The sequence below is a fragment of the Tachysurus vachellii genome, chromosome 5 (assembly GCF_030014155.1).
Source record: "Tachysurus vachellii isolate PV-2020 chromosome 5, HZAU_Pvac_v1, whole genome shotgun sequence".
Classification (NCBI taxonomy): domain Eukaryota; kingdom Metazoa; phylum Chordata; class Actinopteri; order Siluriformes; family Bagridae; genus Tachysurus; species Tachysurus vachellii.
The window spans coordinates 10,681,616-10,706,025 of record NC_083464.1 but is presented as its reverse complement, the minus strand read 5'-3'; the positions used below and the strand labels follow the sequence as shown (position 1 = coordinate 10,706,025).

The following is a 24,410-nucleotide window of genomic DNA, read 5'->3' as shown; positions in this document are numbered from 1 at the left end:
TGTCGAAAAAATAAAAAGCATGCAAAATTTAAAAAATACATAGAAAAATAAATAAATAAATATAAAAACTACTACTACTACTACTACTACTACTAATAATAATAATAATAATAATGATAATAATAATAATACGTAGAAAGGAAAAAATAATAAAGATTCTTATATTTAAATATTTAAAGATACAATAGAACCGGATGGAAAATCCTAAAGAGAGAAAGGACTGAACAAATTTAGTGTCATGAGCATTTCGTACAATTTCCAAAGGATAGCAGATACAATTGAGCACTTGGTGTGACAGCAGAAAGGATATGAATGTACTAAAATCTTTATCGATGCTCTTCTAACAGGATGAAAAGGGCTAAAAATATAGAGTGCAGATGTGGCACTAAATCGGAAGATGGCCTTCCCTTTGTTTAGTACTATAAAAGTCTGTTGAAAATAGAGAAAAGAGAGAAATAATCAATAGGTTAGAACAAAAGTGGCAATAAATATGATAGAACATTCCAAAGACAGCATAAGTTTCATAGTATGTTGAATAGTAAAAATAGCACACACACACACACACACACACACACACACACACACACACACAGGCCTAAAAATTATGATAATGTGGTATTGTGTAGTTACAATTCATTTGTAATCAGAGATGGCTTGTCACAGTAGAAAAGAAAAAGTAAAAAATAAAAACTTGCTTAGAATTAAGTCTCATCACAGACATAGAATTACTAGACATACACATACACAAACACTCTCATTAAAGGGCTCTTTCACTGAAACGATAAAACTTACAGTTCGATTGGAACTTTGGTTGTATAATGTTTACTTAATCTATTGAATTAAGTTTTTTCTCTATGAGCATTTTGAATAATCAATAACTGAGTAATAATCCACCTTGTTCATGTTTATTAGACGTTGCATTTTTTTCACATGCACCTTCTCAGTCACTGCTGATGACATGTTAAGGAAGAATCAGCGCAGCAGGTTTAAATAAATTGGCACTAATGGACACCGAATTAAGGAAGTGCTTGATGAAAGAAAATGTGAACAAGTCTTTACTTCATACCACTGGGTGTATATTTTTTCCCAAACTAGTCAAAAATGATCCACTTTAAGGCACTTGTTAACTGCGTCGAAGAAAATGTGGCTATCAGATATTGAGTCTTACTTTTATGTATATTTTCCTTAAAAAAGAAGAGAGAGAGAGAGAGAGAGAGAGAGAGAGAGAGAGAGAGAGAGAGAGAGAGAGAGAGAAGGAGAAAGAGAGAGAGAAGGAGAGAGAGACAGAGAGAGAGACAGAGAGAGAGAGAGAGAGAGAGAGAGAGAGAGAGAGAGAGAGAGAGAGAGAGAGAGAGAGAGAGAGAGAAGGAGAGAGTGGGTGAGAGAGAGAGAGAGAGAGAGAGAGAGAGAGAGAGAGAGAGAGAGAGACAGAGAGACAGAGATAGAGAGGTAGTGGGTTAGAGAGAGAGAGAGAGAGAGAGAGAGAGAGAGAGAGAGAATGCTTAGCCAATTTGTACCAGCCGGCTCGGTTTGTAATAGTAGTTTTAACGTAGCTACAGTTGTCCCTTTAAACTGTTTCAAAGGACAGGCTTGTAACAGCCTATTGTACACATGTCATAACAAAATAGGCACATTATATCAAGAAGATTCATGGGAGCATTTCATCATCGTACAGTCAGAAATATATGGCAGCCTTCAACCCGATCTGGTCTTCTATTATTGTACGACTCAGTGCTGTGCTAATTTGTTAAAAATAATAAAGTGTGTTCATAGCTTTTGCTCATACAAACAGCCTTCCTTACTCAAACTAGTATATTTGAAGAAGACAAAGAGCAAAGAGCAGCTAACAAATAAATTACAGCAGGGTTCAATGGGAGGATATGTGCTATCAGGGGACACTGTCACTATGGGTGACAGGAACAGGGAGGCTCTCTATCCTCACGCTGCGCAAACAGCCCTGCTTGGTAGCCCAGGATTCATGGCTTCCTTAGCGCACTAAATTTATACCGTCTCACCCTCGCATAAATAATGCGGGTAGTCAACGCATGAAGAATAATTGCCACCATCAGGGTCAGCAAATTTTCCCGCTGCAACTGTGTCACAATGTGTCAACAGACATCTTTCTCTCACACTCTTTCTCCTTTTTCACCGTTTTTATTTACTTTGAACAATATATTGTGTTAGAAACATGCTAGCCACCTTTTTCTGCATTCTGGCCCCCTGCCCTTCTGTAACCTTTTTAAATGCAGTGATTTGTGGATCACATTGCATATCTTTATGTAACATTTGGGTCATGCTTGCTGCTATTTGTTTCTACCTCCCTCAGATATCCTGTGGGAGACCGTCTGCAGCGCAAGCAGAGTGCGGGCATATGAAATTTAGGAAATAACAAAAGAGAGGACAAAAGAGGGAATAACAGAGCAGACAAAAAAAGATCAAGTAGAAAAAAAAAAGTAGATTGCCTTTAATTAGGACTCTGAGGCCGTGTGCGTAAGTGTGTGTGTTTCAGACGAACTTCTCCAAACTAGAACCTACGTTTAGCAAAAACATGCAACAACAGCAGAATTTGCTCAAGCCTTGGCCTTCTGATAAATAAAACAGAAAGCCAAATAAAAGACCACGCTACCCTTCATCTGCTGTAGCTAACCTTTCTCCTTGGCTCACAGTCTCAGATAACTGACTTAATCCTACCGTACAGTGGCCTTGTCAGTGTCAACAAGAACACGTATTAAGCTGGCAATTGTGGCTTGCGCTGGACCATGGATTTCACGAGTGCGGGGCATGTGGGAGACATAGTTTGCTGATAACATTGTGAAGAGGTCTATTAAAAGCAAAGTCACTGATGCACATTTGCCTGCTTCTATACTAGTAAAAAGTATTACATGTATGGTTCATTAAACAAAGAACATAAGATAAACTTCAGAAATACCTCGTAAAGATGGGAAACATTTGGGAGAATCATAATTCTGGGTATAATGTTTGCACTTTTTAAGCTTCTGTTTAGCTTTTTAGCTGTAAGAGCAACTGAGTGTTATTTTAAATACACCGAGTTTTTGCAAACAACAATGCACTGAAATGTTAGCCTAATCTGAAATTCATGAAAAGGGAGATTTGTGTTGTGGGTCTCAGAGAAAATGTGTATAAGACACCAGCCAGCACAGCAGCGCCAGCATTAGTAGCCATCATCAGCTCAGTGACTCACGCTTGTCATCAGTTATTTCCTTTTTTCCCAGGCTTCTCTGAATCAGCTTAAATAAATCAACTATGCTGGCCAACTTCAAAATCTGCACTGACAGTTACCCTTCATCAAACAATATTCTTCACATTATACAGCATATGTTTAACTGCCTAAAGTAAATACTGTACATAGTTAGATAGCTTCACATATGTACATAGATACATAGGCTTCATTCATTTCAATATGTCTGAATGGTATAAATACATTGAAAGGAGGTGTGCATTTATTACCAAACACTAACTTTGGATTGTGTTTGTGCTTGTGCTATGTGTGTGAGTGTAAGTATGAAATGTCAGCACCCACTCTCTTGTTCTGGAAGTAAAATGGGTCGATGTCCTCCAGCGGCACCCCCACCAGTTCTGATGGAATGTCTCCAAAAATGCGGGGCAGCTGCTTCCCAGCTTCCAGGTCTGCCCGGGGCTTGGGAGTCTCCACGTCACCCAAGTCCTCCTGGTACTCCCTGGCCTTCTGCGCCTCTTCTTCGGTGATCCGCTGCTCAATGCCAGCCAGGGATTCACGAGTGAACCGGTGCAAGCTGTCGGAACCCGGTGGAAACAGCAAGGTTGCCATCTTTTCATCCTGAGCCTCCTGTCCTAATGATTACTTCACAGCTGAGAACGACAAGAAAGAAACAGATAGAGAGCTCATTCCAATGTAAAAATCCAGATCAGTCTTGTTTTGTCTGTCTTGAGGGCTGCACATTATTTCTAACCAAGAAGAAGTAATATCTGATTCCATTGGTTTAATCAACTAATCTTGGTGTTTATTCAACTGTTACATGTAGCTGGAATGTAAACCTATGTAAAGTGTCTACTATGCTCTGTGTAGTCACCCTGGATGGGACACCATCACATCAACTGGCACCATACACACACATATTCACATTTTGGTGCAATTTATAGTCCCCAGTTCACCTACCAGTATGTTTTTGGGAGGGGAAATGAAACCAGAGATCCTGAGGAGATCAAGGGAATCTCAATACAAGCAGTAAACTGAGTACAGGATTAAACCGGGGATCCTGGAGTTATGAAGCAGCAATTCTTCTCAACATGTTACCATGCTGACTGATTTAAAAAATCTACATTTTGAAATATAATTCAAACAGCAAAATGTCATTGCATAAGCGTGTGAATAGAGCAGGATTTCCTCGCTGTAAGACTGCTATTCCTCTGGACAAAAACATGCCTGTGTGCATATGCATACAGACTAGGCCATCTGTTATATCTTTCAGCAAAATAATTGGAGAAGAGATCATTTTTCATCTGTTCTAGCATACAGTGTTCTAGCATGCAGGAGGTGTTAATGACAGACACAAGAGATCATCTGAACAACCGGATTATGTATCATTGTGTCGTTGCAGCTTCTTAATTCAACTTTTAACATGGGGATTAGATACCAAATAACCTCATAACCTTACATTTAACCACTAAAGTGGAGTTTTGTATTCAGTAATTCATTTTAGAGTATTATTCTGTCATTATCCAGAAACTATAAAGAAACCCGAAAGTTATCGTAGCTAAATAAATCTGGCCCTGGCATTTTAGGGGGTGAAAGATTTGAAAATATCTAAGCATTTAAATATATTGTAAGTTGGAGTTCTTAAAACAGTAAAATATAAGAGTTTCAAAGCAGTTTCTGTGACTGTGAATTTTACGCCACCTCCAAGTTGTCCTCCTTAGGTTAAATGAGTCTGTGCTAAAGCCAGGACCTTCCTTTGGCCTGAGCACAGAACATAATCCTGCTTTTTATTTCCGTACCATTTCAGCTATTCACAGTGTGAGAGACTATGTAGCAAACGTTATATCCTGCTGAAAGGAACAAAAACCCAAACACGGCCCAGTAGTTTCCCTTGCCTTGCAGCAGCAGACTTCTGGATTTCCTTTGAAGAAGAACAAAACCCTGCAGTCTCCATGCCCCCCCTTTTACCCTGTGTGAAGCCATGTCTCTACTTTTCCTAGACCACCCACAGATGCATGTGTATCTCCAGTTATAATGCTAATGCCCTTCAAATTAATACACATCAATAAATTAAATCGATATCCATACAGTATATTAGTATGTATACTGTCATGACAGAATCACGTTTAATATCTGTACCAAAAAAGATGCAAAGATGAGAATCTGAGCAATTATTCTGCTTACGTAAGAGTTTGTTAAGAGTTGAGCTGAGATAAAAGCATGGACACCAAACTTGCAGGTGGTAACTAGAGATATTTATAACAAGGCACACTCATCGTGCAGGGTTGACAAAGCTCTAGCCACTTAGCTGGTTGTATTATGGGAAGAATTTGGATAAGTACAAACCGGTTATTACAGCATGCAACACTTCGGAACAAATGAATGAGCAAAGTCAGTGGCAGTTTATAATATAGCAATTACTTTCCTTAGTTGCATGAGCCTACAGAGCCTCTTAGGTGACATGGTGTTTAGTTTTTAATGAAGCATAACCACAAATGAATGTATTGAGGACATGGGTTAATATTTTGAGGCATATTTGTGGTCATGTGATACCAAAATCATAGCCACGCATTTTGTAACATGAGCCTCATCACTTGCTGGAACGTCATACGTATTGCATGGCCTCCAGTGCATGGTCTGGAGGGAAGGAGGGAAAAATTCGATTTGTTTTGAGAATGCAAGCTAAAGTTAGATGTCACAAAACCAGTGACTCCGGTCTAATATTGTCAGTCATCTGCCTGCTTAGGTTCCTGTGGCCACGATGGTCTAAATCAACTCTCTGTCTCTCAACTCATTTTAGCCTACAACAGTTGCGGCCGCCAAATAAATCTACTCTTTTGTGCTCGTATCTTACAGAAAACACCCACCATGTCGTCTCAGTGGTTTTGTATGAGCCGGATATTTGCTAAGTGCGCTGTAGAGTCTATGGTATATGAGTCAGTAGAAGCAGCGAACTTGTCAAATTTAAAAGCTTATTCTCCAAGATCTGGGGGAAAATGCAAAATACACTAAACAAATCTTTTTTAAAAAGAAAATCCATAGTCTAGTGTTATTTACATTCAGTTGTCTTTCTCTCCCTATGTTCTATAATTCTCTTTTCTCATTTCTCTTTTTATCCCTCTTGCATCTGCTCCATATCCTCCTGCTCTGTCTCTTTTACATGAGGCATTAAGCTCCAGATGTCTATAAAGGGGAGCAGGCCTGTCACTGAGAGCACCGCTCTGTGTTTTAATCGCTCAGATTGTTTCAGGGAGAGCCAGGGTTGGCCTCTTGCTCCACTCTCTGCTTCTCATGGAGCTAAACACAACAAAACACAAACACAGCTCTGGCCAAGTCAGCTGATTGGGGTTGGATTAAATATGGCTCTGATGAGCAAAAAGGTGGTGGATGTCAGGCAGGAAGGAGTGTGACATGACTGTATGCCCCAACACCTTTGGAAGTGAAAGCATATCCTGATATGCACAGTATGTGGCCGTGGTTCTTAGCTTTAGTGCTCAGGAAACTTCTCCGCTTCTCTTTTTTGTAAATTCTTTAGACGAAAGAAAATACAGACTGTGAAAATACATTGCATGACGTTTTATGAGCCAGTAATTCCTATGTCATAAAAAGCAAAAACAATGCATAACGTGCAACACTCAACACTCACTTGGTTAAATAATTGTTGGTGCAGAACGATTCTAACAGGGAGAATCTGTAAGACTTAAACTTAACAAGATACATTGGAAAACACCCTGCAACCTGGTCAAATTTATATATAACTGCTACTTTGACATTCATTTAATTATAAAATAAAGTCGTTTTAAACAACTTGTACGCAATCAGAATGGATGTGATCAGGTGTCATAGCCTCAGTCACTCCTATCAGACTCAGAGTAGTGCTGTGTGAAGTGACTGGTTCTGTACATCATATCCCAGTCCAGTCAGGCACGTGGACTTCACGTACCTCTATAATGCTGTTTGCTGTCATTAGTCACTAGTGGCTGTGCTGGCAGCCCTGTAGAGGGGCCAGTGAGAGCCAAGGTGATGCTGGCCTTATCTCGGAACCTGACACTGAGCTGTTACAGAACCTGAGCAAAATGTCAGCATAGCCACTACTAGCAGCTCCTTATCATGAATGACATCAGAAAAAAGGCTCTCTGGCTAGATCAAGTGGCAAAAACACAAAAAAGGAACCAAAACATGAGCAGTCTTTGTACCACATAAATATTTGGATGAATGTCAAGCATAAGCGAAATAGCTGTTGCATGCCAGAAAGACGTGATGCCAGGCGACAGCTAGCATTTATGAATGCATATATGTGCATTTCGTTTCAACAATAAATCCTGCAGTACAATCTTTAAGAATATGCCTTAAAGGTATAAGCTTGAGAAAGGTGCATTCGTTACCAGGTTACATTCTGCTGATTCGTCAAGATTTAAAGAGAAAGGACTGTTTTGTCATGGTTGTAGTATATTCGAGGGTCTTTTTGACATGAGCGGGATAACATATAAACCACAATAAACAACGTTTTTCAATTTCACTCTTGTGTCACATAGTACAATAATAAACAGTGCAGAACAAAGCAGAAGAAATGAACCTCCTATGCATGTTGTACTATTTGTGTATTTTGTTAATAACCAACAGAAATGATATAAAAAGTTCATCCAGATCCCATCTTTGCCTGGCTGTAATGGTCAGCACTAACACCAGGCTCCCTATTGCCTTGCTTCTCTGCCTCCAATGGACTGGCCTGGTCCTCTGGGAAATTACCAATAAAGTCTTCATACATGAGCGGAGAGCATTAACAGGAAGCAGGATGCTTGTTGTCTCAGGCCAGGACACACACTATTGTGTGATTTCTCTGCCACAATGAGTCTGTGATTCACGGCTGCAATCCATACGTTAGGTGTTAAGTTTAAAAAGTATTTGAATTGTAAAATGATTTAAAAATAACAACATATATTACATAAGTAAGGACTTAAACAATTCAGGCCATAATTCTGAAGGAAAATAATCTACAAAGAAGTGGTGTAATTATTGTAATTAGAACAACAAAACCTGAAGCGATTAATTACTATTATATACTTATTAATTATTATTTATTTGTATTAATAAAAAAGTAATATTATACTTTTTACCTGTATATAGTTACATTTAATGTTAATGAACGTCCACAAGACAAGTTAGTTCCTGTTACATTAAAAGAGATGTAAAAAAAAATAAATTACTTACCAGCCTCTCTCGAAGGAAATTAAAAAAATATATATTCAGCTTGCCGTTACAGAGAAATCATAAAGTAAAAACTTGTCCTGAAATTTGGATTGTCCTAAAGACTTTCCAATAGCGGAAACTAACAATTACAAAGCACTGATGATTATTGTTCAATTAATGTTCACATTTATGTAAACATTTTTTAATAACAGAAATTGTCACCATTTCAATGAGTCTGAGATTATGTCTTTTTTCTTATTTCTTTTTTTAAATAAAACACATTTTCCAAACGATTTCAGCTTTCAGAAATCCCTGTGAATTAGCTGTTACTATAGAAACAATAAAAAGCCAGACCAAGCGCATTAATGTAAATAATTTGACTTACAGACGGAACTAGCATCAGATCCGTAAAGTTATAGAAAATAAGTTGACGCTTTCTAACAAATCAGATTAAAACATCCAGCAACACTGTGGTGTAATATGTACAGTATATATATATATTATCAAAGCCTTTCCATAAATACCTTAGTGAATATCATACCGCTAGACTTTCCAGTTCTTCAGCTGATCAGTGACATTAGGCATCCTTGGGGTCTTGTACATACTCAGTGTACTGCCCAAATGTGTATGCTGCTGTGACTGTGAAAATATGACAGGAGCTCAGAGAGAGCTGTCATGTTAGTAGTTGTTGTGGGTGACAGCTCTGATAGGCTAGACTCGTTCTCACATGCATCATCTAATGTATGTACACAGAGGAGCCTTTGATCATAGAGCTGTGGAGATAGTTCTTTTCTTAAGCAATTTGTCATTTCAGTCTGGCAATATATATGTATATGTATATATATATATATATATATATATATATATATATATATATATATACATATATATATACACACATATTTGCCAGATAATAATTGACATTTATTGACATTATTACATGATTGTTTCAATTCGATTATGTGCTGGATTTAATCCGGACCGGTACTGCTGGTATCTTCAAATCCTTAGTTGCCATGTTTTCAATTAATGAGTAACCAGAGTGGTTAATGTCATCTGACGGCATGCTCCATTGTTATGGATTGTGCGTGGCCACAATTTTGTTCTAAATGAACCCAAAAGTAATCACGCCCCTTAATATACTCCAGAGACCTAGCGAAACGAATGAGCAAAGCAAAATCTGATGATTAAGCACCTGACAGGACTGGCAGTTACAGGCAGGTGCTATTGTAGAAAAAATGCCATCACTCTTAAAGGCAAAAAATGATTTAACTCTTTTAGCCTGGTCAGCATGGATATTTAGGTTTGGAGCTTATTTCTCTATTTAACAAATGCTATAAAAATCAACCTGCATAAGCAGAGATTCGGGTATAACTACGTCAAAACGTGGACACAGCTTTGCGAAACTGATTGATTAAATAGAATTTGTTCAAATGTGTGTTTGCTTCATTTTCAATCATTTCCTTATACAATTTAAGCATAAAACTTCCTGAGCATGAGTATGCAAGTTGTGCAGTTTTTTGTCCCCCACTGTTCCATTTTTTTTAAATGTCAGTAACGTCTATGCAGAACATCTTAGGATACTTTTTCTCTTCTTGACCTTCTTTCATTCTGTTCTTGTCTCTTTTTAAGTATATTCACCAGAAGAATTTCAGGGTCAGGAAATATTCCTGCATTAAGCACAGAACCATGTCTGAGACAAGAGTCTAAGCGGGTTAACCTTGATTACGTCCAAAATACGTTTATGCTGGGCTTAACTGAAACCTGGTCCGAATTCCAGCCATCATGATGTGTGTATCCAATACAATGTGACTTTGGAACAGAGTGATGTACAATCTGATTGGCTGCCGTGACCTCTAATGCCAAAAAGGCATTTTAAGTGACAGCCCGACACTCAATATTCATGCGTCACATTTTAAACACACCTGCACGGTTATGTGACCTGCCAGAATGAAATCTCTACTTAGACTAAACTTGAGCTGACTGATAGCGCTTGGGCTGTGCTCTGTACAGGTGAAATGAGCGCATGGAAATAGAGTCTAAAGTGAAATACGATCGTTGTGAAGGTGAGATGGCAAACAAGTACAGCACTTTCCCTTAAGATGTCACTTGTAAGGTGATTGTGAAGGCTTTATTAAATAAGTTAACACACAACGAGATACTTTGGATTTTTTTAAATGTTTTGTATCAAATAAAATGTACAAAAATGTCCCTCTTTTTTGTGTGTGCCAGATAATCTGTGCGAATTTGTTGTTATTTCAGCTCTCTCATTGTCAGATTCTCTTAGTCATCAAGTGAAACACATCCCACTTGCATTAAAGGCATCAGTATCAGCATCATTATCGTTGAAATTATGTCATATTGCATGTCCTCAGGATAAAATTTGTTGGTTGGATGTCAAGGCAATAAGAAACTCCCAGTTTCTTCTAACCAACTTGATTTAGAATTCTGTGAAGCCTACATACATAACTTCTATAAAGTTCAATGCAGCTAATCTCATTCTAGTAATCGGTTTTAGTTTAAGGAAATTAAAAAATCCAAGACTTTGAGTAGGCACAGGATAAGGATCAGTTGGTTATTTCCTCTACATATAACCTTCTGGTTCAGCAATTTTTCTTATTTTTCTTGAGGATTTATCCTGATTACACGCAAACTGTTGTGTAAAGTTTAAGCCGCAATGATCACTGGTGAGTTTATTTTTAAGTGTGATCCACTGAGATAAGAAAATAACTGGATCATCTGAGGCATGCAAAATGTATGCCTTGAGAGGAATCTTACCTTTCATTTGAAAATGACTAATCAAAACAATAGCCCTTCAGTAGAACTTTAGAGCTTTGTCTTGAGGTGGCTAAGGAGTCACTTAAGCTTGATTTCAGTGGGTGTACTGATTTTAGATGCCGCGGAAAGAACGGTACTGCATTCTTCGTCATTAGTGCGTCACCAGAATGCCAACCTGGAGAATATTCAGAGTCAACCTGCACTGTGATTAAAACAACCCACTGAACTCAGTGTCAATCAGGAACTCCACGCTCACTCACCTTCCAGGGGAACGACAGGCCGTGTGTGAGGGGAAGCAATTAGTGATTAATATGCTGATTAGGATTTAAATGCTACTGCTGCAGAATGGCAGCGTGGTTGCCATGGTGAGGAAGGTGGGCGGACCATGTCATCAGCTCCCTGATAGCTTTGACATCTGTGTTTCAGCAGCCACTTCAGGTGGGCCTTACAGTGAGGCGCTGTGCTCGAAATCTTCAGGGTGGTGTTCGGTGTCACTTTAAACAGCGATTATCTTGATTGCAGAAATGTACAGTGGCACTTTGTGGCTTGGTCCTTTCCCACCATGTCTTACTGACCACACATTTAACTTGCAGCAAAAATGCAGCAACTCTCTGGCTTAAATTTTTGGTACATTATGTTATATTGCCCTTTTATAATACACTAGTACTATTACTTTCACACTCTATTTAATAATAATAATAATAATAATAATAATAATAATAATAATAATAAAAATTATTATTATTATTATTATTATTATTATTATTATTATTATTTGTTCATATTTGTTATTTTATAATATTTGTTTATATTTATTTATTTGTTCAAATAATTATTGTTGTTATTAATAATAATAATAATAATAATAATAATAATAATAATAATAATAATAATAATAATAATAATAATAATAAAGGTGGTGGTTATCACCATTTTTTAGTACAGAGCTGACGGGGGTTATTTTTAATATAATAATTTTTCATGTATAGCCACAAATATTTTGAATCCAGTAATTGTATAACTTCAGCCCTGGCCATACTTACTACATGGAACCTTGTTCAGTACTTAGCAAAAACAAGTGAAAAACCTTTTACTTTTGAGAACTGGCTTTGAGGCTAATGGTAGGTTATATCCAATACCTCTGGCTCCAGTGACTCCAGTATGTGTTTATGTATCATTCAAAGATATTCATATTCATATAGAGACATTCATATTTCTCTCCCTTTCTCTCCTTTGAAAAAAAAAAATCAGATGATACATGTCATACAGCAGCACCGTATTATAACATAACCACCATGTCAACTCAGTGGCTCAGGAACAAAGATTTTTGTTTCATATTAGAATATCTTCTTTCATATTAAAAGTTATTTAAACAAACCATTCTGTGTTTTAAGGGTTCATTTGGGGTACAATATATAATTAACTATTTTTAAAAAAGACTAGTCTTACCTAGCACTAGGTTTACTGTGTATTATCATCCTGTATCAAAGTGGAAGTCAATCCTTTGCTTGAAGTTTTAGTCCATAGGAGATCTGAGTGAAAATGTTTTGAGAATGAAGACTCGCTTTCTTTTAAAATAATCCTACTGTATGTCCAGCCCTTTAAAGGCTCAAGCCTAACACTATTTATGTTAAAACAACCCATCCATGACCAAGTCTGTTGAAAGTCAAGCCCGGTATTTTCACTGGGTCTAAAGTAGAGTGTGGTTTAGACCCTGCTCACCTCTGCTACATGATTCAGGTTCCTCCTACGCTCATGTGTCTGCTTGCTATTGCTCAGATATCCCTTTTAAAGTAGGATAATGTTGTCTAAAGAGCCAGGCATTAAGAGTTTGTGTAGGTGACTGGAGAAAATGTTTTTATAAGCTGTCTCAAGCATCCTAAGCCTCGCCCCAAACGAGCCACATTGTGCTCAAGAGCGATGAGCAATGTAAACTCATGACATTATCAGTGGCCTGGAGCCACTTAGAAGAAGGTTTTTGTTTACTGCGACCCTGTTTTCTGCACATGCCCAAATCACTGATTGACGTCATCTACTTAATTTATTTTCTCAGAGTAAATTTTAATTCTTTATCATGCTATTGTAAATCATTATGTTTTGCCTTGTGTATGAACATGCTCTTTATAAATTCCTATTTCTTACATTCTACATACATGCAGGCATAAAATAAAATAAAACCAGTCTCCAATATGTTTTATTCCAATATATATGTGCAGAAAATATTATATTATGTACATAAACCCCAAGCCACATTATTTAAACATGCACAACATGTCCAGTGTAAACATGTCCAGTCTGGAAATAAAGAATAATTAACACAATAGTGCGAATGTTCAAAATGCTGATGTTAGTAGTAGTACTGTATTAATCTACTCCGTAGGTGCAATCTAATAGTAATGTACACTAAAACACAGCTTATGGAGTTTGATATTTCTAATAGCAGCCCCAACATGAATCTAACTTTGAATCACAAACCACCTCAGGTTTGTGTAGGAGGGCAAGCGGCACAGTTGGTGTTATCCTATAGGTTGCCGTTAGAGTGTGCAGTTGAATAAACAATCCAGACAATGATGTAGGATGTGGTCATGACTACCGGTGATGGCTTTATTGAACTGTATAAGCATGGACAGTTTTTCAATTTCCCGGAGAGGTAAAAACGCTTTTCACAGAAAGTCAGTATGATTTGATAATAATTATATCAGTAGAACTTTGGTACTTATGGTGAATTTCCAAGAGGCCAAAAATAACAGCAGTGTTACTGGTTTATCTAGGGTCTTTAGGAACTTTGTGGAAATAACATAGCACTTTATAAGCTGATATACTGTAGGTTTATTATTTTTACTGGGGAGACAGCATCATGTGAATGATGTAGTAACCTCACAAGTTAAGATTGTTGAACCTGATTAATTAAATTCAATTTTATTTCTCTAGTGCTTTTAACAATAGTCATTGCAACAAAACACAAAAATCTGAATGTAGATTTTGATCCAGTGGCAACGGTGGCAAGGAAAACTTGCTTAGATGACAAACAGCTGAACAGTATCCATAAAAGACTGTCCACTAAGGTGAGTGTTGAGCATTAACTTGGAAAGGTGCATGCAGCTTGAAATACCGTTGAACAGCGAAAAACATTTTATCATGCGCTAAAAGCCTTCGGATAAATCTGGTTCCGAATGTACATGCAGAGTACTAACAGCTGTTAGCAGTTATCATGGCTATTATGCCATTATTAAGCTGTACTCCACTGATATTAGGAACACCCAAATTAAAAGGGGTGCACACTTTCTGAGTGCCCAAGTTGGGAGGAGGAGAGTGGAAACAGTCCCATTTTCACTCCATTTTCACCTCTTTATAGAAGCCTGGGGTTCAGTAATTTATGAGAGTGCTCTCCTTTAAGCTCGGCTTGTGCGTTTCTCTCTCATTAAGCCTTCCCACTGCTCTGACACACATTTTAATTTCACTTCAAAGAGGTCACATTAGTTTGGGATGCTCTGTTCTCTGTTTGTCTCTAGCAGTTTTGTTGCGTCAGGTTTCACACTGGTACATTTTTCACTGACAAGGCAACAGCAGGCTGCACACTTGAGGACTTTCCTCTTGACATTTACTACCCTAAACATCAATAAGGCGGAATAACAGCAAAGTAGCTGCTGCAGTCAGTAAGTTTTGGATCAATCACTAGCACGGTGCTGGCTACAGAGGAAAATTTGTACATTGCTGATCCGATATAACAAAGTCCAAGCAAGCAAGCAAACAAACAAACAAACAAACAATTAGAGTAGGGGTCAATTATGGAGCAATGCTGATAATGAACAGTAACGTCCTTGAAACTAATTACACCAAAAGATCCTTCTTTCCCAAAATACCAATAACCCTTTGACCAAACTGCTTTATTGGGCATGAAAACCATTTTCAGAATAACTGTAATTATTTATCTAATTGTTGTCAACAGTCAACCCATCTCCATACGCACACACACACACACACAGACACACACACACAAACACGCACACACAAAGGAATATTTGAGTCATTACATTAAAATGCCAATCATGCAAAAAAAAGTGAGAGAGCAGGTGAGTCACTGAATATTACTGAGAGAACACGTCACTTTTTTCAACACACTGGTCACTGCTTTTAACAATAAGCCTATTTCTAATAACAGATTCTAAACGTTAGACTATATCTTTATAATCCAAGGAGACTGAAAAAAAGATGTCACTTTTGAGCATAAATCATAAATTGCATAATCTTTGAGGATGAAATGATAAAGACAAAGAAATTTCAGAGATGTTCCTTCATTATCACACGTTTTATTAAATGGTTGAATGGTGCACGTAATCAACGACAGGGTGGTGTGATGTCGAGTGAAGGGATGTTACTGCACTCCATCATACAATAACATCGTATCTATTTACAGCATTTGACAGACACCCTCGTCCAGAGCAACTTACGTTTTTATCTCATGTTATAAGGATTAAGGGCCTTGCTCAGGGGCCCAGCAGTGGTGGCTTGGTGTAGCTGGCATTCAAACTCACAAGTGTCCAACACCTTATCCACGAGACTCATCCCAAATTGTTTTTTTCTGACCACACCAATTTATATTTATGTTGCATATATGTTACAGCACAGTGAAATATCCCAACTTTGGAGGTTGAGGTCAGGCATAATACAGCACCCCTGAAGCAGTGAGGGTTAAGGGCCTTGCTCAAGGGCCCAACAGTGGCAGCTTGGCAGTGCCGGGGCTTGAACTCTGCTCCTCCGATCAACAACCCAAAGCCTTAACCACTTGAACCACCATCAATTTGCCAACACTGACATTTTTCTTAAAATAAAGAATAACACATTACAGGTTTGATCCAGTTAAAGTTATGTTGTGAAACATCCGTGGAAAAAAAAACAGCTCTTTTTTTATTACTTTTGAAGGCAACAAAATGCAGCTTATCATGATACGAAGCAAGCACAATATTTTTCCCAAATCAGAAAACATCCTTTGCATGATACAAAGCCCTGACACTGAGATTCCTTCTATAACTAATACCTAAATCTCCTCACAGAAAACATAACCATATATTTTAGCAAAACTTTTTTAATCCATACTAAACCTGTCTAGCGTACAAGTTCCTGTGCTGTTACTATACATACTATAATATATTAGGGACTTAATCTACCTTGTTATAGAAAGTTCTGATTAATTAGAATCATGAACACTGCAGTCAGTTTATATGCCCGCTATTTGCTCAGCTTTTTATCTGACTTCATTGTATGACAAAATATTCATTTCAATTCAATTCTATTTATTTGTATAGCGCTTTTAACAATTCACATTGTCTCAAAGCAGCTTTACAGAAGTATAGAAACAGAAAGAAAAAAATCTTTTCAAACTTTTTTCTGTTGAATTAGCCTCAGGATTCGCCTTGCTTCAAGATACACCAACATTTTATTTATAACTTATTGGAATGCTAATCATTTTTAAAAACATATTTTGTAAGATAGAGGTAATTTTTTCCTGTTTTCCCAGAGAGACCTTGGGGTATGAATGGCCATGTTGAGAGCAGTAAAATGAGAAGCTGTCATCTGACAGAGACGGCAACAGAGACGTGTGGTGCTTGCATATCCCACAGACATCATCAGTTATGAGAGTATTTGATATCCTCATTATTCATATGATATCACTGTTATGTTCTGTACAATTTGTCCAATACAGTAAACTTACATTTTTGTTTTTAAAAAAAAATAAATAAATAAATTTTAATCAGACAGCTCTTAACATCCACTGGAAGATTACTATCCCAATTACTTTATTCAGATTTATACAAAACAATACAGAGTCACCAAAGCTGCCATGACTCATTTTCACAGACTTATTGATCAGTTTATGATTGAAAAGAGTTCACGGCTGAAAATGCAGACAAACTACAGAAACACAAAATGTTTCAGAAGCTAATAATTTTTTTTTTTCAAAGACTTTGGCCCGAGACAGTATGATCTTGATTACTCTAATAATGCTTACATCGATTTGCTGAACTGCTGGCTGTACCATAGCAGGAAGAATGCATTGTGCTCCTGCGACCCACTTAGATTCATCTTGTTTGAGCTCTGCCCTCGACGCTGTGTCGCTAGGGCTGCACGCCTCTTTAATTACACTCATTGCTTTTGTAAAACCTTGTTTCTCACAATCACACAGCACCCTCTGTGCACTTTAGCTCATCTCTCTGCCTGCCTCTGCTGTTGTTTGCATTTTGTATGGAAACATGCAAAACATCATTACCTACTAATTACACCATATAATAAATCGAATTAAAAAAAAGAAACAGAAGCTAAGAAATTTGTTGCTGTAGGAATCAAACTTATAAAACACTGACTCGGCACTCAAAAAGGCACTGACACTGATAAGCGTACACAAAACAAGAACATCGATATTATGCTATCTTCAGCTCAGACATGATGCTAGCAATGTCTGCCAAGCTCAACCGCTAATTTTCAAACTTGGAAAGGAGCAGGATAAAACAGTGTTGCATTGCAATGATGCTACAAGTGCAATGGCAGTGTTTCCCTTTGAGAGTTAGCCAGCACAAAGTGTAATATAAGCCAAAATCAATCAGTGCGTGCTTGTGTGTGTGTGTGTGTGATTCATAACAGGTCTGAACATCTCTCTAATAATAACAACACAGGATCCATTACAGTCTAAGTGATGATCCAATCTATGAGATTCTACTGTATATGTGGTGTTGTCTGTTTCCAGGAAATACAGATCATACTTCACGTCTTTCCCGCTCGCTACCATTTCTCTAATCTTAGCACTTCTCTAGGTAAAGAGGGGAAAAAAAGCAAGAACTTGACATGTTGAATACTGGTATAGCATGAGCGTGCTTAAGATCACTCTTGGAGACCAAAGAATGTTTGTTGTCAATCTGATGAACTAACTTGGCCTATCATCAGTGAATACATAATTGGTGTTTATTTCCCAGGAGACTGTCGGTGCATGAGCAGAAAGAAGTTGTGCAACAGCATGCCTCACTGAAAGCAATTCTCTTCTAACCTTACACAAGTGTCTGACAAGCTCACAGCTGATCTTTTCTATTTCGTGCAAGACCTTTTCTTTATCACAGACCGCTGTGCACTCGTCTGTATGCCAGGAACTGAAGAATAACCACACATTTAAAGGTTCAAGGACAGTTTATAAGCACCACTGTAAATACCTCCGGCAGAGATAAATATCCCCAGCATGCTGGTGTCACCTGAAGCTATCCACTTTTCCTCTCCAAGCTGATGATTCTGCTGGCCTAGTTAGATAACAATCAACTCAAGCCTTCTTAGTGATTTAGGAGAGACTGTAAATTCATAGCATGTAAGCTTCATACGAACAATCAAAGTACATCCATATGATTAGAATGATTGCAGACCTCAAAATTGCTTTTAAAGCCTCAATCAGGAGACACTGCAACAAGACAGGACAGTTGGTTCAAATAAGACAACAAAAATACAGTCATTACAGTACAGTTTTGTAATGCTTAATGTATTTTTTAACACATTACATCTGGTTTATTATTCAGATATTTATCTTAAGGCTTATTCAGAATTTAATGTTTATTCAATAACTACAATAATAACAAATATGAAAAGAATTTAGTTATAAGACTGAGAATTGTATGTCATAAAGCAGTGTGACACCAGCAAAATAAGATGTTAATTACTATAAAATTTAACCACTTTTCATCAGAAGGTGATTCATTCATTTTGTGCATCACGTACAAAACCAAACCATCGCCAGAAAACTACTGGATCAATAAAACAAGATAAAGGAGGGTCTGACACAAGTATCTACATTCCCCTGGGGCTCCTTTCAAAGTCCAGATTAGTACATGTCAATGTGCTCATGTTAACTCCTAGTTTCTGCGTGTTCATAAAAACAGAACAAAATAACCAAACTTAGAATGGGACCCAAAGCCACAAATGCTGAAGGTCATCTAGGTTAAGGAGTGAGGCACTGAGGTCACTTATCATTTGTCATTCTCAGGAGATGTAAAGCCAAATGTCATGCACGCTTTTCTCAGGCAGGGACCAATTTCTCCCTGAAGGTCTAAACAAGGGCCTTTTCAAGAGATCATTTCTGACTGCCCTTTTCGGAGCCTGTAGTCAATACAACAGCGGCCAAAGGACGACAAGCATCTTTACAATGATGTATGATGATTAGTAACAAACAAAACTGTGAGGACATCCAAAGGAATCTTAACCGTGGCAAACTGTAATTAATGTAATATAATATAATGTTATACAGTACTGTTTTGGTCTATTGCATGCTTATGTACACACTGTATTTTTTTTTAACAATAACAATTGTATTGTAAGTAATAGACAATATTAAGTAATGGACAATATTAAGTAAAAGACCAAAAACAGAAGTTTACCCAAGACGCTTAGCCATTTTCCTTATAAAACTGTGCTAGGGGCAAGAGACAAATGCAAATACAAATGCAACTGATCATTTGCAGGTCTTTTTCATTGAGCTCTTTACTGTTCACTCTTCAACGCAGTAGTTATTTATACTTAAAAACACTTCATGCATTACATTAATAAAAGTCTCCAGAAATGCCCAAGACTTTTGTACAGTTCTTTATATGTCCACAATTTCCGAAAAGCTTTCCCTTATTCTTTGTGCCCACACTATTCTCACTTTACTTTTTATTTTATCCTCTATCTTTCCCTAAAATAACAAAAAAAATTGTGCAGCCTGATCTAACTTCTTGTTTTGATTTGTTAGTACCAAAGGTATACAGTAAGCAAAAAATCAAGCGACAGTTATCTGATCCTTTACTCATAGCAGCTCATATCTGTTTATTGCAGTCAACTAAAGCTCTATATGTACTAACTGTAATGGAAGGATATAGTTACAGATGGCCATATTTCACCCTTATTTATGTTATACTGAGAAATATAGCTAAATCCTTGCACAGTGAGAGGCAGGTCTCGGCTATTTCTCCCGTGCAACACTTACGGGTTTTGCACAACCTTAACTCAGAGGGAAATTTTACATTTGGCAATTCCAGACCTAATGTTAAGAAGCAACATGTGAATTAAAAATATTTTAATATTTACAACATGAGAGACTTAAGTAAAAAATTTACTATAATAAAGCTTTCCCACAGGCACACAGTGGTTTCAAATTGCCCTACGAGACAATCATTGGATCAGTGACATAAGGGCAGTTGTCACAAATAAATTACGAGTGACAAAACAAATAATGACTTCAAGGTCACTTGATGTTTTCACAACCACACAGCGTGAATGAGACCAGCGGCCCCGCTCAACATCAGTGGAATTGTATGGCGATTATAACCAAAACAGACAGAAAGAGGTTGTTTCTGGAACAGTTTAATATTTTGAAATACTGATAGTTTTGAAGTACTGAAAATTGAAGAATTGTTAACAGGTAGGATTGCTGGAGATCCCATGTTTGTTAGCCCACAGTAAAGTATTAAGTCAGCATGAGCTATCAAAAACTATATAATGGAAATTAAGGTACACAATACATTTGCTAAATTAAATATTGTTCAAATTATTTATTTGATATGATTTATAAAATTCTGAAAGATATAAGACGTGTTTATATATTTTTAGATTTTAAATATTAGATCATTTGTATTTAAGAATATAGGCAAAAACAATCTACATGCACAACTTTGGAAATAATATTTAACAATAGCTTAAATCCATCTATATCAAAAAAGATCATTTCCAAATCTCTCTCTCTCTCTCTCTCTCTCTCTCTCTCTCTCTCTCACACACACACACACACACACATGCAAACACACACACACACATGCATATGCACACGCACACACCCACACACATACACATAGAACACAGGTTGAACTTTATGGATTAAATTAATGAATCATTAAATGATTAAATTCTACACTGCATGTGTTGTCTTGCTTATTTTCAGGATTCAGGATTAAATTTAAAAATTCAGCCTGTGTAAGACACACATCATCAGATAGCCTTGTTGGAATAATGCCACTTTTATGTTAGTGTATTATTATTATCATTATTATTATTATTATTGTTGTTGTTGTTATTGTTGTTGTTGTTAATTACTATTTTGTTAGTGTTTGCCTGCACCTTAAAAGAAAAATGTCCAAATTATAACATGCTAAATTACCTATTTACGTTATTTCTAACTCACTTCCCTAATAGAACCTCTTTTACAATCCACCAAATGATTCCTCGTCTTACATCTTACTTATTTTACCCAAAATCGTGCATTTTTTGCCATGGCACGGTGAGAACTGAACTTTCAGGACCTTGGACAGGAGCGCGATTCTCCCGAAGCTTTTTCCTTTCCGCGTTATAAAGGTCACTCACCAAGAGGGCGGGGCTTGTTTCTAAAGCCGCATATTTGTCTACTAAATACTACGTCTGCATTGCACTCCATCTATTCCATCATGCTGTTTAAATCAAATGCTCAAAGCAGATTTTAGGTGTGAATCTAGCCACTGACTTAATTACATATGGCCATCCTAATAAGCATGTAACCAGAACCGTGTGCTACAGGTTATAACAGCTATTGTATGAGTTTTGTTGATGTATTTAATAGTAATGTAGGTGTTGAGAGGCAACCACTCGTTTTGGCGCATCCAGTCAATACCAAACACACCTGTTCACTCTTTTCTCAATCAGGGAAAATAGAAACTTCAACCTATTTAAAGTCCTAATGTGGACAAACTCATTACAGCAGGCTAATAATTGAACATTTCCTTGTCACTTGAATAGCAGATCTTTTGTGCTGTTAGTTTGTCATATTTGCATGGGAATGTGAATGTAGGGTACCTTGTAATTGCATTTTAAAGACCACTTTTAGTGTAATATTTTAAAGGTGCGCTGTAGGCAACTTTACAGGTATAAGATAATCAGTAAAGGCACAAACGATGTACCCTTGAAGATCACATTAGTTTTTTTAAGGTGCTACTACCTGTTTATGTTTGAGAGTGTAGGAACAAGAATAGACAAGCAAACAGACAAATAAATAAGTAAATAAATAAATGATCCTGGTACATAATATTGGTGCGCTTCTGTAAAACGTGAGAATTAAATGGGCTAAAGTTATATAAAGGATAAATGTGATTTATGTAGTCCATGGGGCACTAAATGTTGTCTGAGCATTTCCATCAGTTTCCCCCTCTATAGGTACTTCAGCAAACAAGGCAATCAGCTGTAGAGGGCTACTAAACGTGATTACGGCTTTCTGCACGAACATTGCTGTGATTTTAATTCAGACATGCAACGTATGCCGAGCTCCTTATTAGCCCTTACTTCACTTGAGGTGAACTGAGGTTATATAATCTACCTGTACAATTCAGGACTATTATTCAACTACAAACCCGCTCGGTGCATGAATCTATTTTTCGCATGAAGTTGCGAAAATGGACAAAATTGTAAATATGGGACGAATTTTCACTTCGAAAAAAACCTAATTGACCGACTACAAGGTCAGCTTTTGTAATTAATACCTGGCAAAACAGGCCTGATATGTAGTAAAGCCGTTACAGAAAGATCCATATTGTTTTCTAAAACAGAAAGAGAGAGATAGAGAGCTACAGAGAGAGGGCAGACTGCCACTGGCACAGGTACTGATCGTGCTGTACTTACGTGTGAAACTTTCTTTTCTTGACAGCTTTGCGTCTAAAAGAAAATGCCCTTATAGTTCAGCGACTTCCGACATTCCCAGTGAGCGCTAGCAAAACCCAGAGTAACCTAAGGGCATGCGCAGCCCTCTCTGGAAACTCATCCCGTCCAGATAAACGGCCTCTGATGAGTTTTTCACTCGCGCTAAAAACGCACATCCATTCGCGGATCAGGCGCAAACCAGCGCTAGCCGAAATTCCGCTCCATATGACATGGCGAACACCTTTGATCAGACTAAACCTTCATCAGAAATTCTTTTCCCACTGGGTCCTCTGGGTAAATCATCCAAATCAGAAAGTCTCCAACATATTAAAGTTGAGATCGTTGTCTAAAAAAAAAATACACGTTAGGGAATAACGCCGAATCCGACTCTTTCCGGGTTCTAATGTTGTCCAAACGGCGGCTCAGTGATAAGTGGTTCTGTATATAGCAGAGACTTGAGCTACCGGCGCTCTCCTGTAAATCTTCAAGCACAAACGCGTACGAAACCTGTGTGATCGCCGTCAAACCGCGGACTGAGGAAGTGAGATGGTCGGTGGCTGGGAAACGCCTCCTCCCGCCTGCCTTTTGCGCTCTCTTTACGCACCGCTCCGACTCACATCTGTTTGGTTCTTTAAAAGTTTCTTTGTGCAAAAAAAACAAAAAAAAAATCACGGCTGCGATTTTTTCATAGTGGCGTGATTGAATAGCAGTGGAAATGGACTGTACTGCGATCTAGGACAAGTCTTTGGGGGAATGAAGTGTTTAATATCATGCGAACAACTGTTGTTTATGAACTCGCTGGAGCAATTAAGCCTGGTGTGTTGTTTTCATCCGTTAATATGGGATTTAAGTGTTTACGAGGACATTTCAGGGAAGGACGCTGATTTTTTTATTTTTTGTTTGTAGATGAACTCTTGAGGAAAACAAAGATAATGCCCCTAACATGTAAGTTAGCACGTAATAATAACTTTCTTTGTTTTTGTGATGACATTATAATTAGTAAAGGGAATTCTGTTTCTGTATAAATAATACACTGATTATTTTGTGAACGAGGAAGTAAAGATGTGCTTTACTTAGGAAGCGCGCTTTACTTAGGAGAGAGTGTACTGTAGACACGCGCACGCACGCACGCACCCACGCACACACACAAACACACACACGCAAACACACACACAAACGCACACACGCACACACACACACACACGCACAAACACACACACACAAACGCACACACGCACACACACACACACACACACGCACACACACACACACACACACACACACACACACGCACACACATACACGCACAAACACACACACACACGTAGATGCTGAATCAGCAGCTCCCTCTGGCGAACTACTAATGCTAGAGGCTCACACACTTTTACATAACTTTCTTAAATTTCTACAAACAAACCAAGTAACTGTCGATACCAGACACAATCCAAACACCTGAGCGGTGAGGAGTTAATTAATGGCTAAGGATTCATGGCCACCATGGGTTAATTAAAACATATATGACATATAATTCCTTCAGATGCAGTTGAACTGACACAATTCTCCCCTAAAATACCTACTC

General features: G+C 37.7%; 1 protein-coding gene across 2 annotated transcripts in view; it reads right to left on the bottom strand.

Annotated features, from left to right (window-relative positions):
• scn5lab (sodium channel, voltage gated, type V-like, alpha b) overlaps positions 1–23,343 on the bottom strand; it is a 118,285-nt gene extending 94,942 nt beyond the window's left edge. Inside the window, exons 1-3 of one of the 2 annotated variants that reach the window (XM_060869693.1) lie at positions 22,814–23,343; positions 3,542–3,849; positions 312–429 (exon numbers count right to left, since the gene is read on the bottom strand). In XM_060869693.1, the coding sequence (XP_060725676.1) occupies positions 312–429; positions 3,542–3,808 (385 nt within the window). In that variant the 5' untranslated portion in view covers positions 3,809–3,849; positions 22,814–23,343. Of the gene's footprint in view, positions 1–311; positions 430–3,541; positions 3,850–8,927; positions 8,969–22,813 lie in introns of those variants that run through there. The other variant, XM_060869694.1, reaches the window with a different exon arrangement.
• Between the last annotated feature and the right edge of the window lie 1,067 nt (positions 23,344–24,410).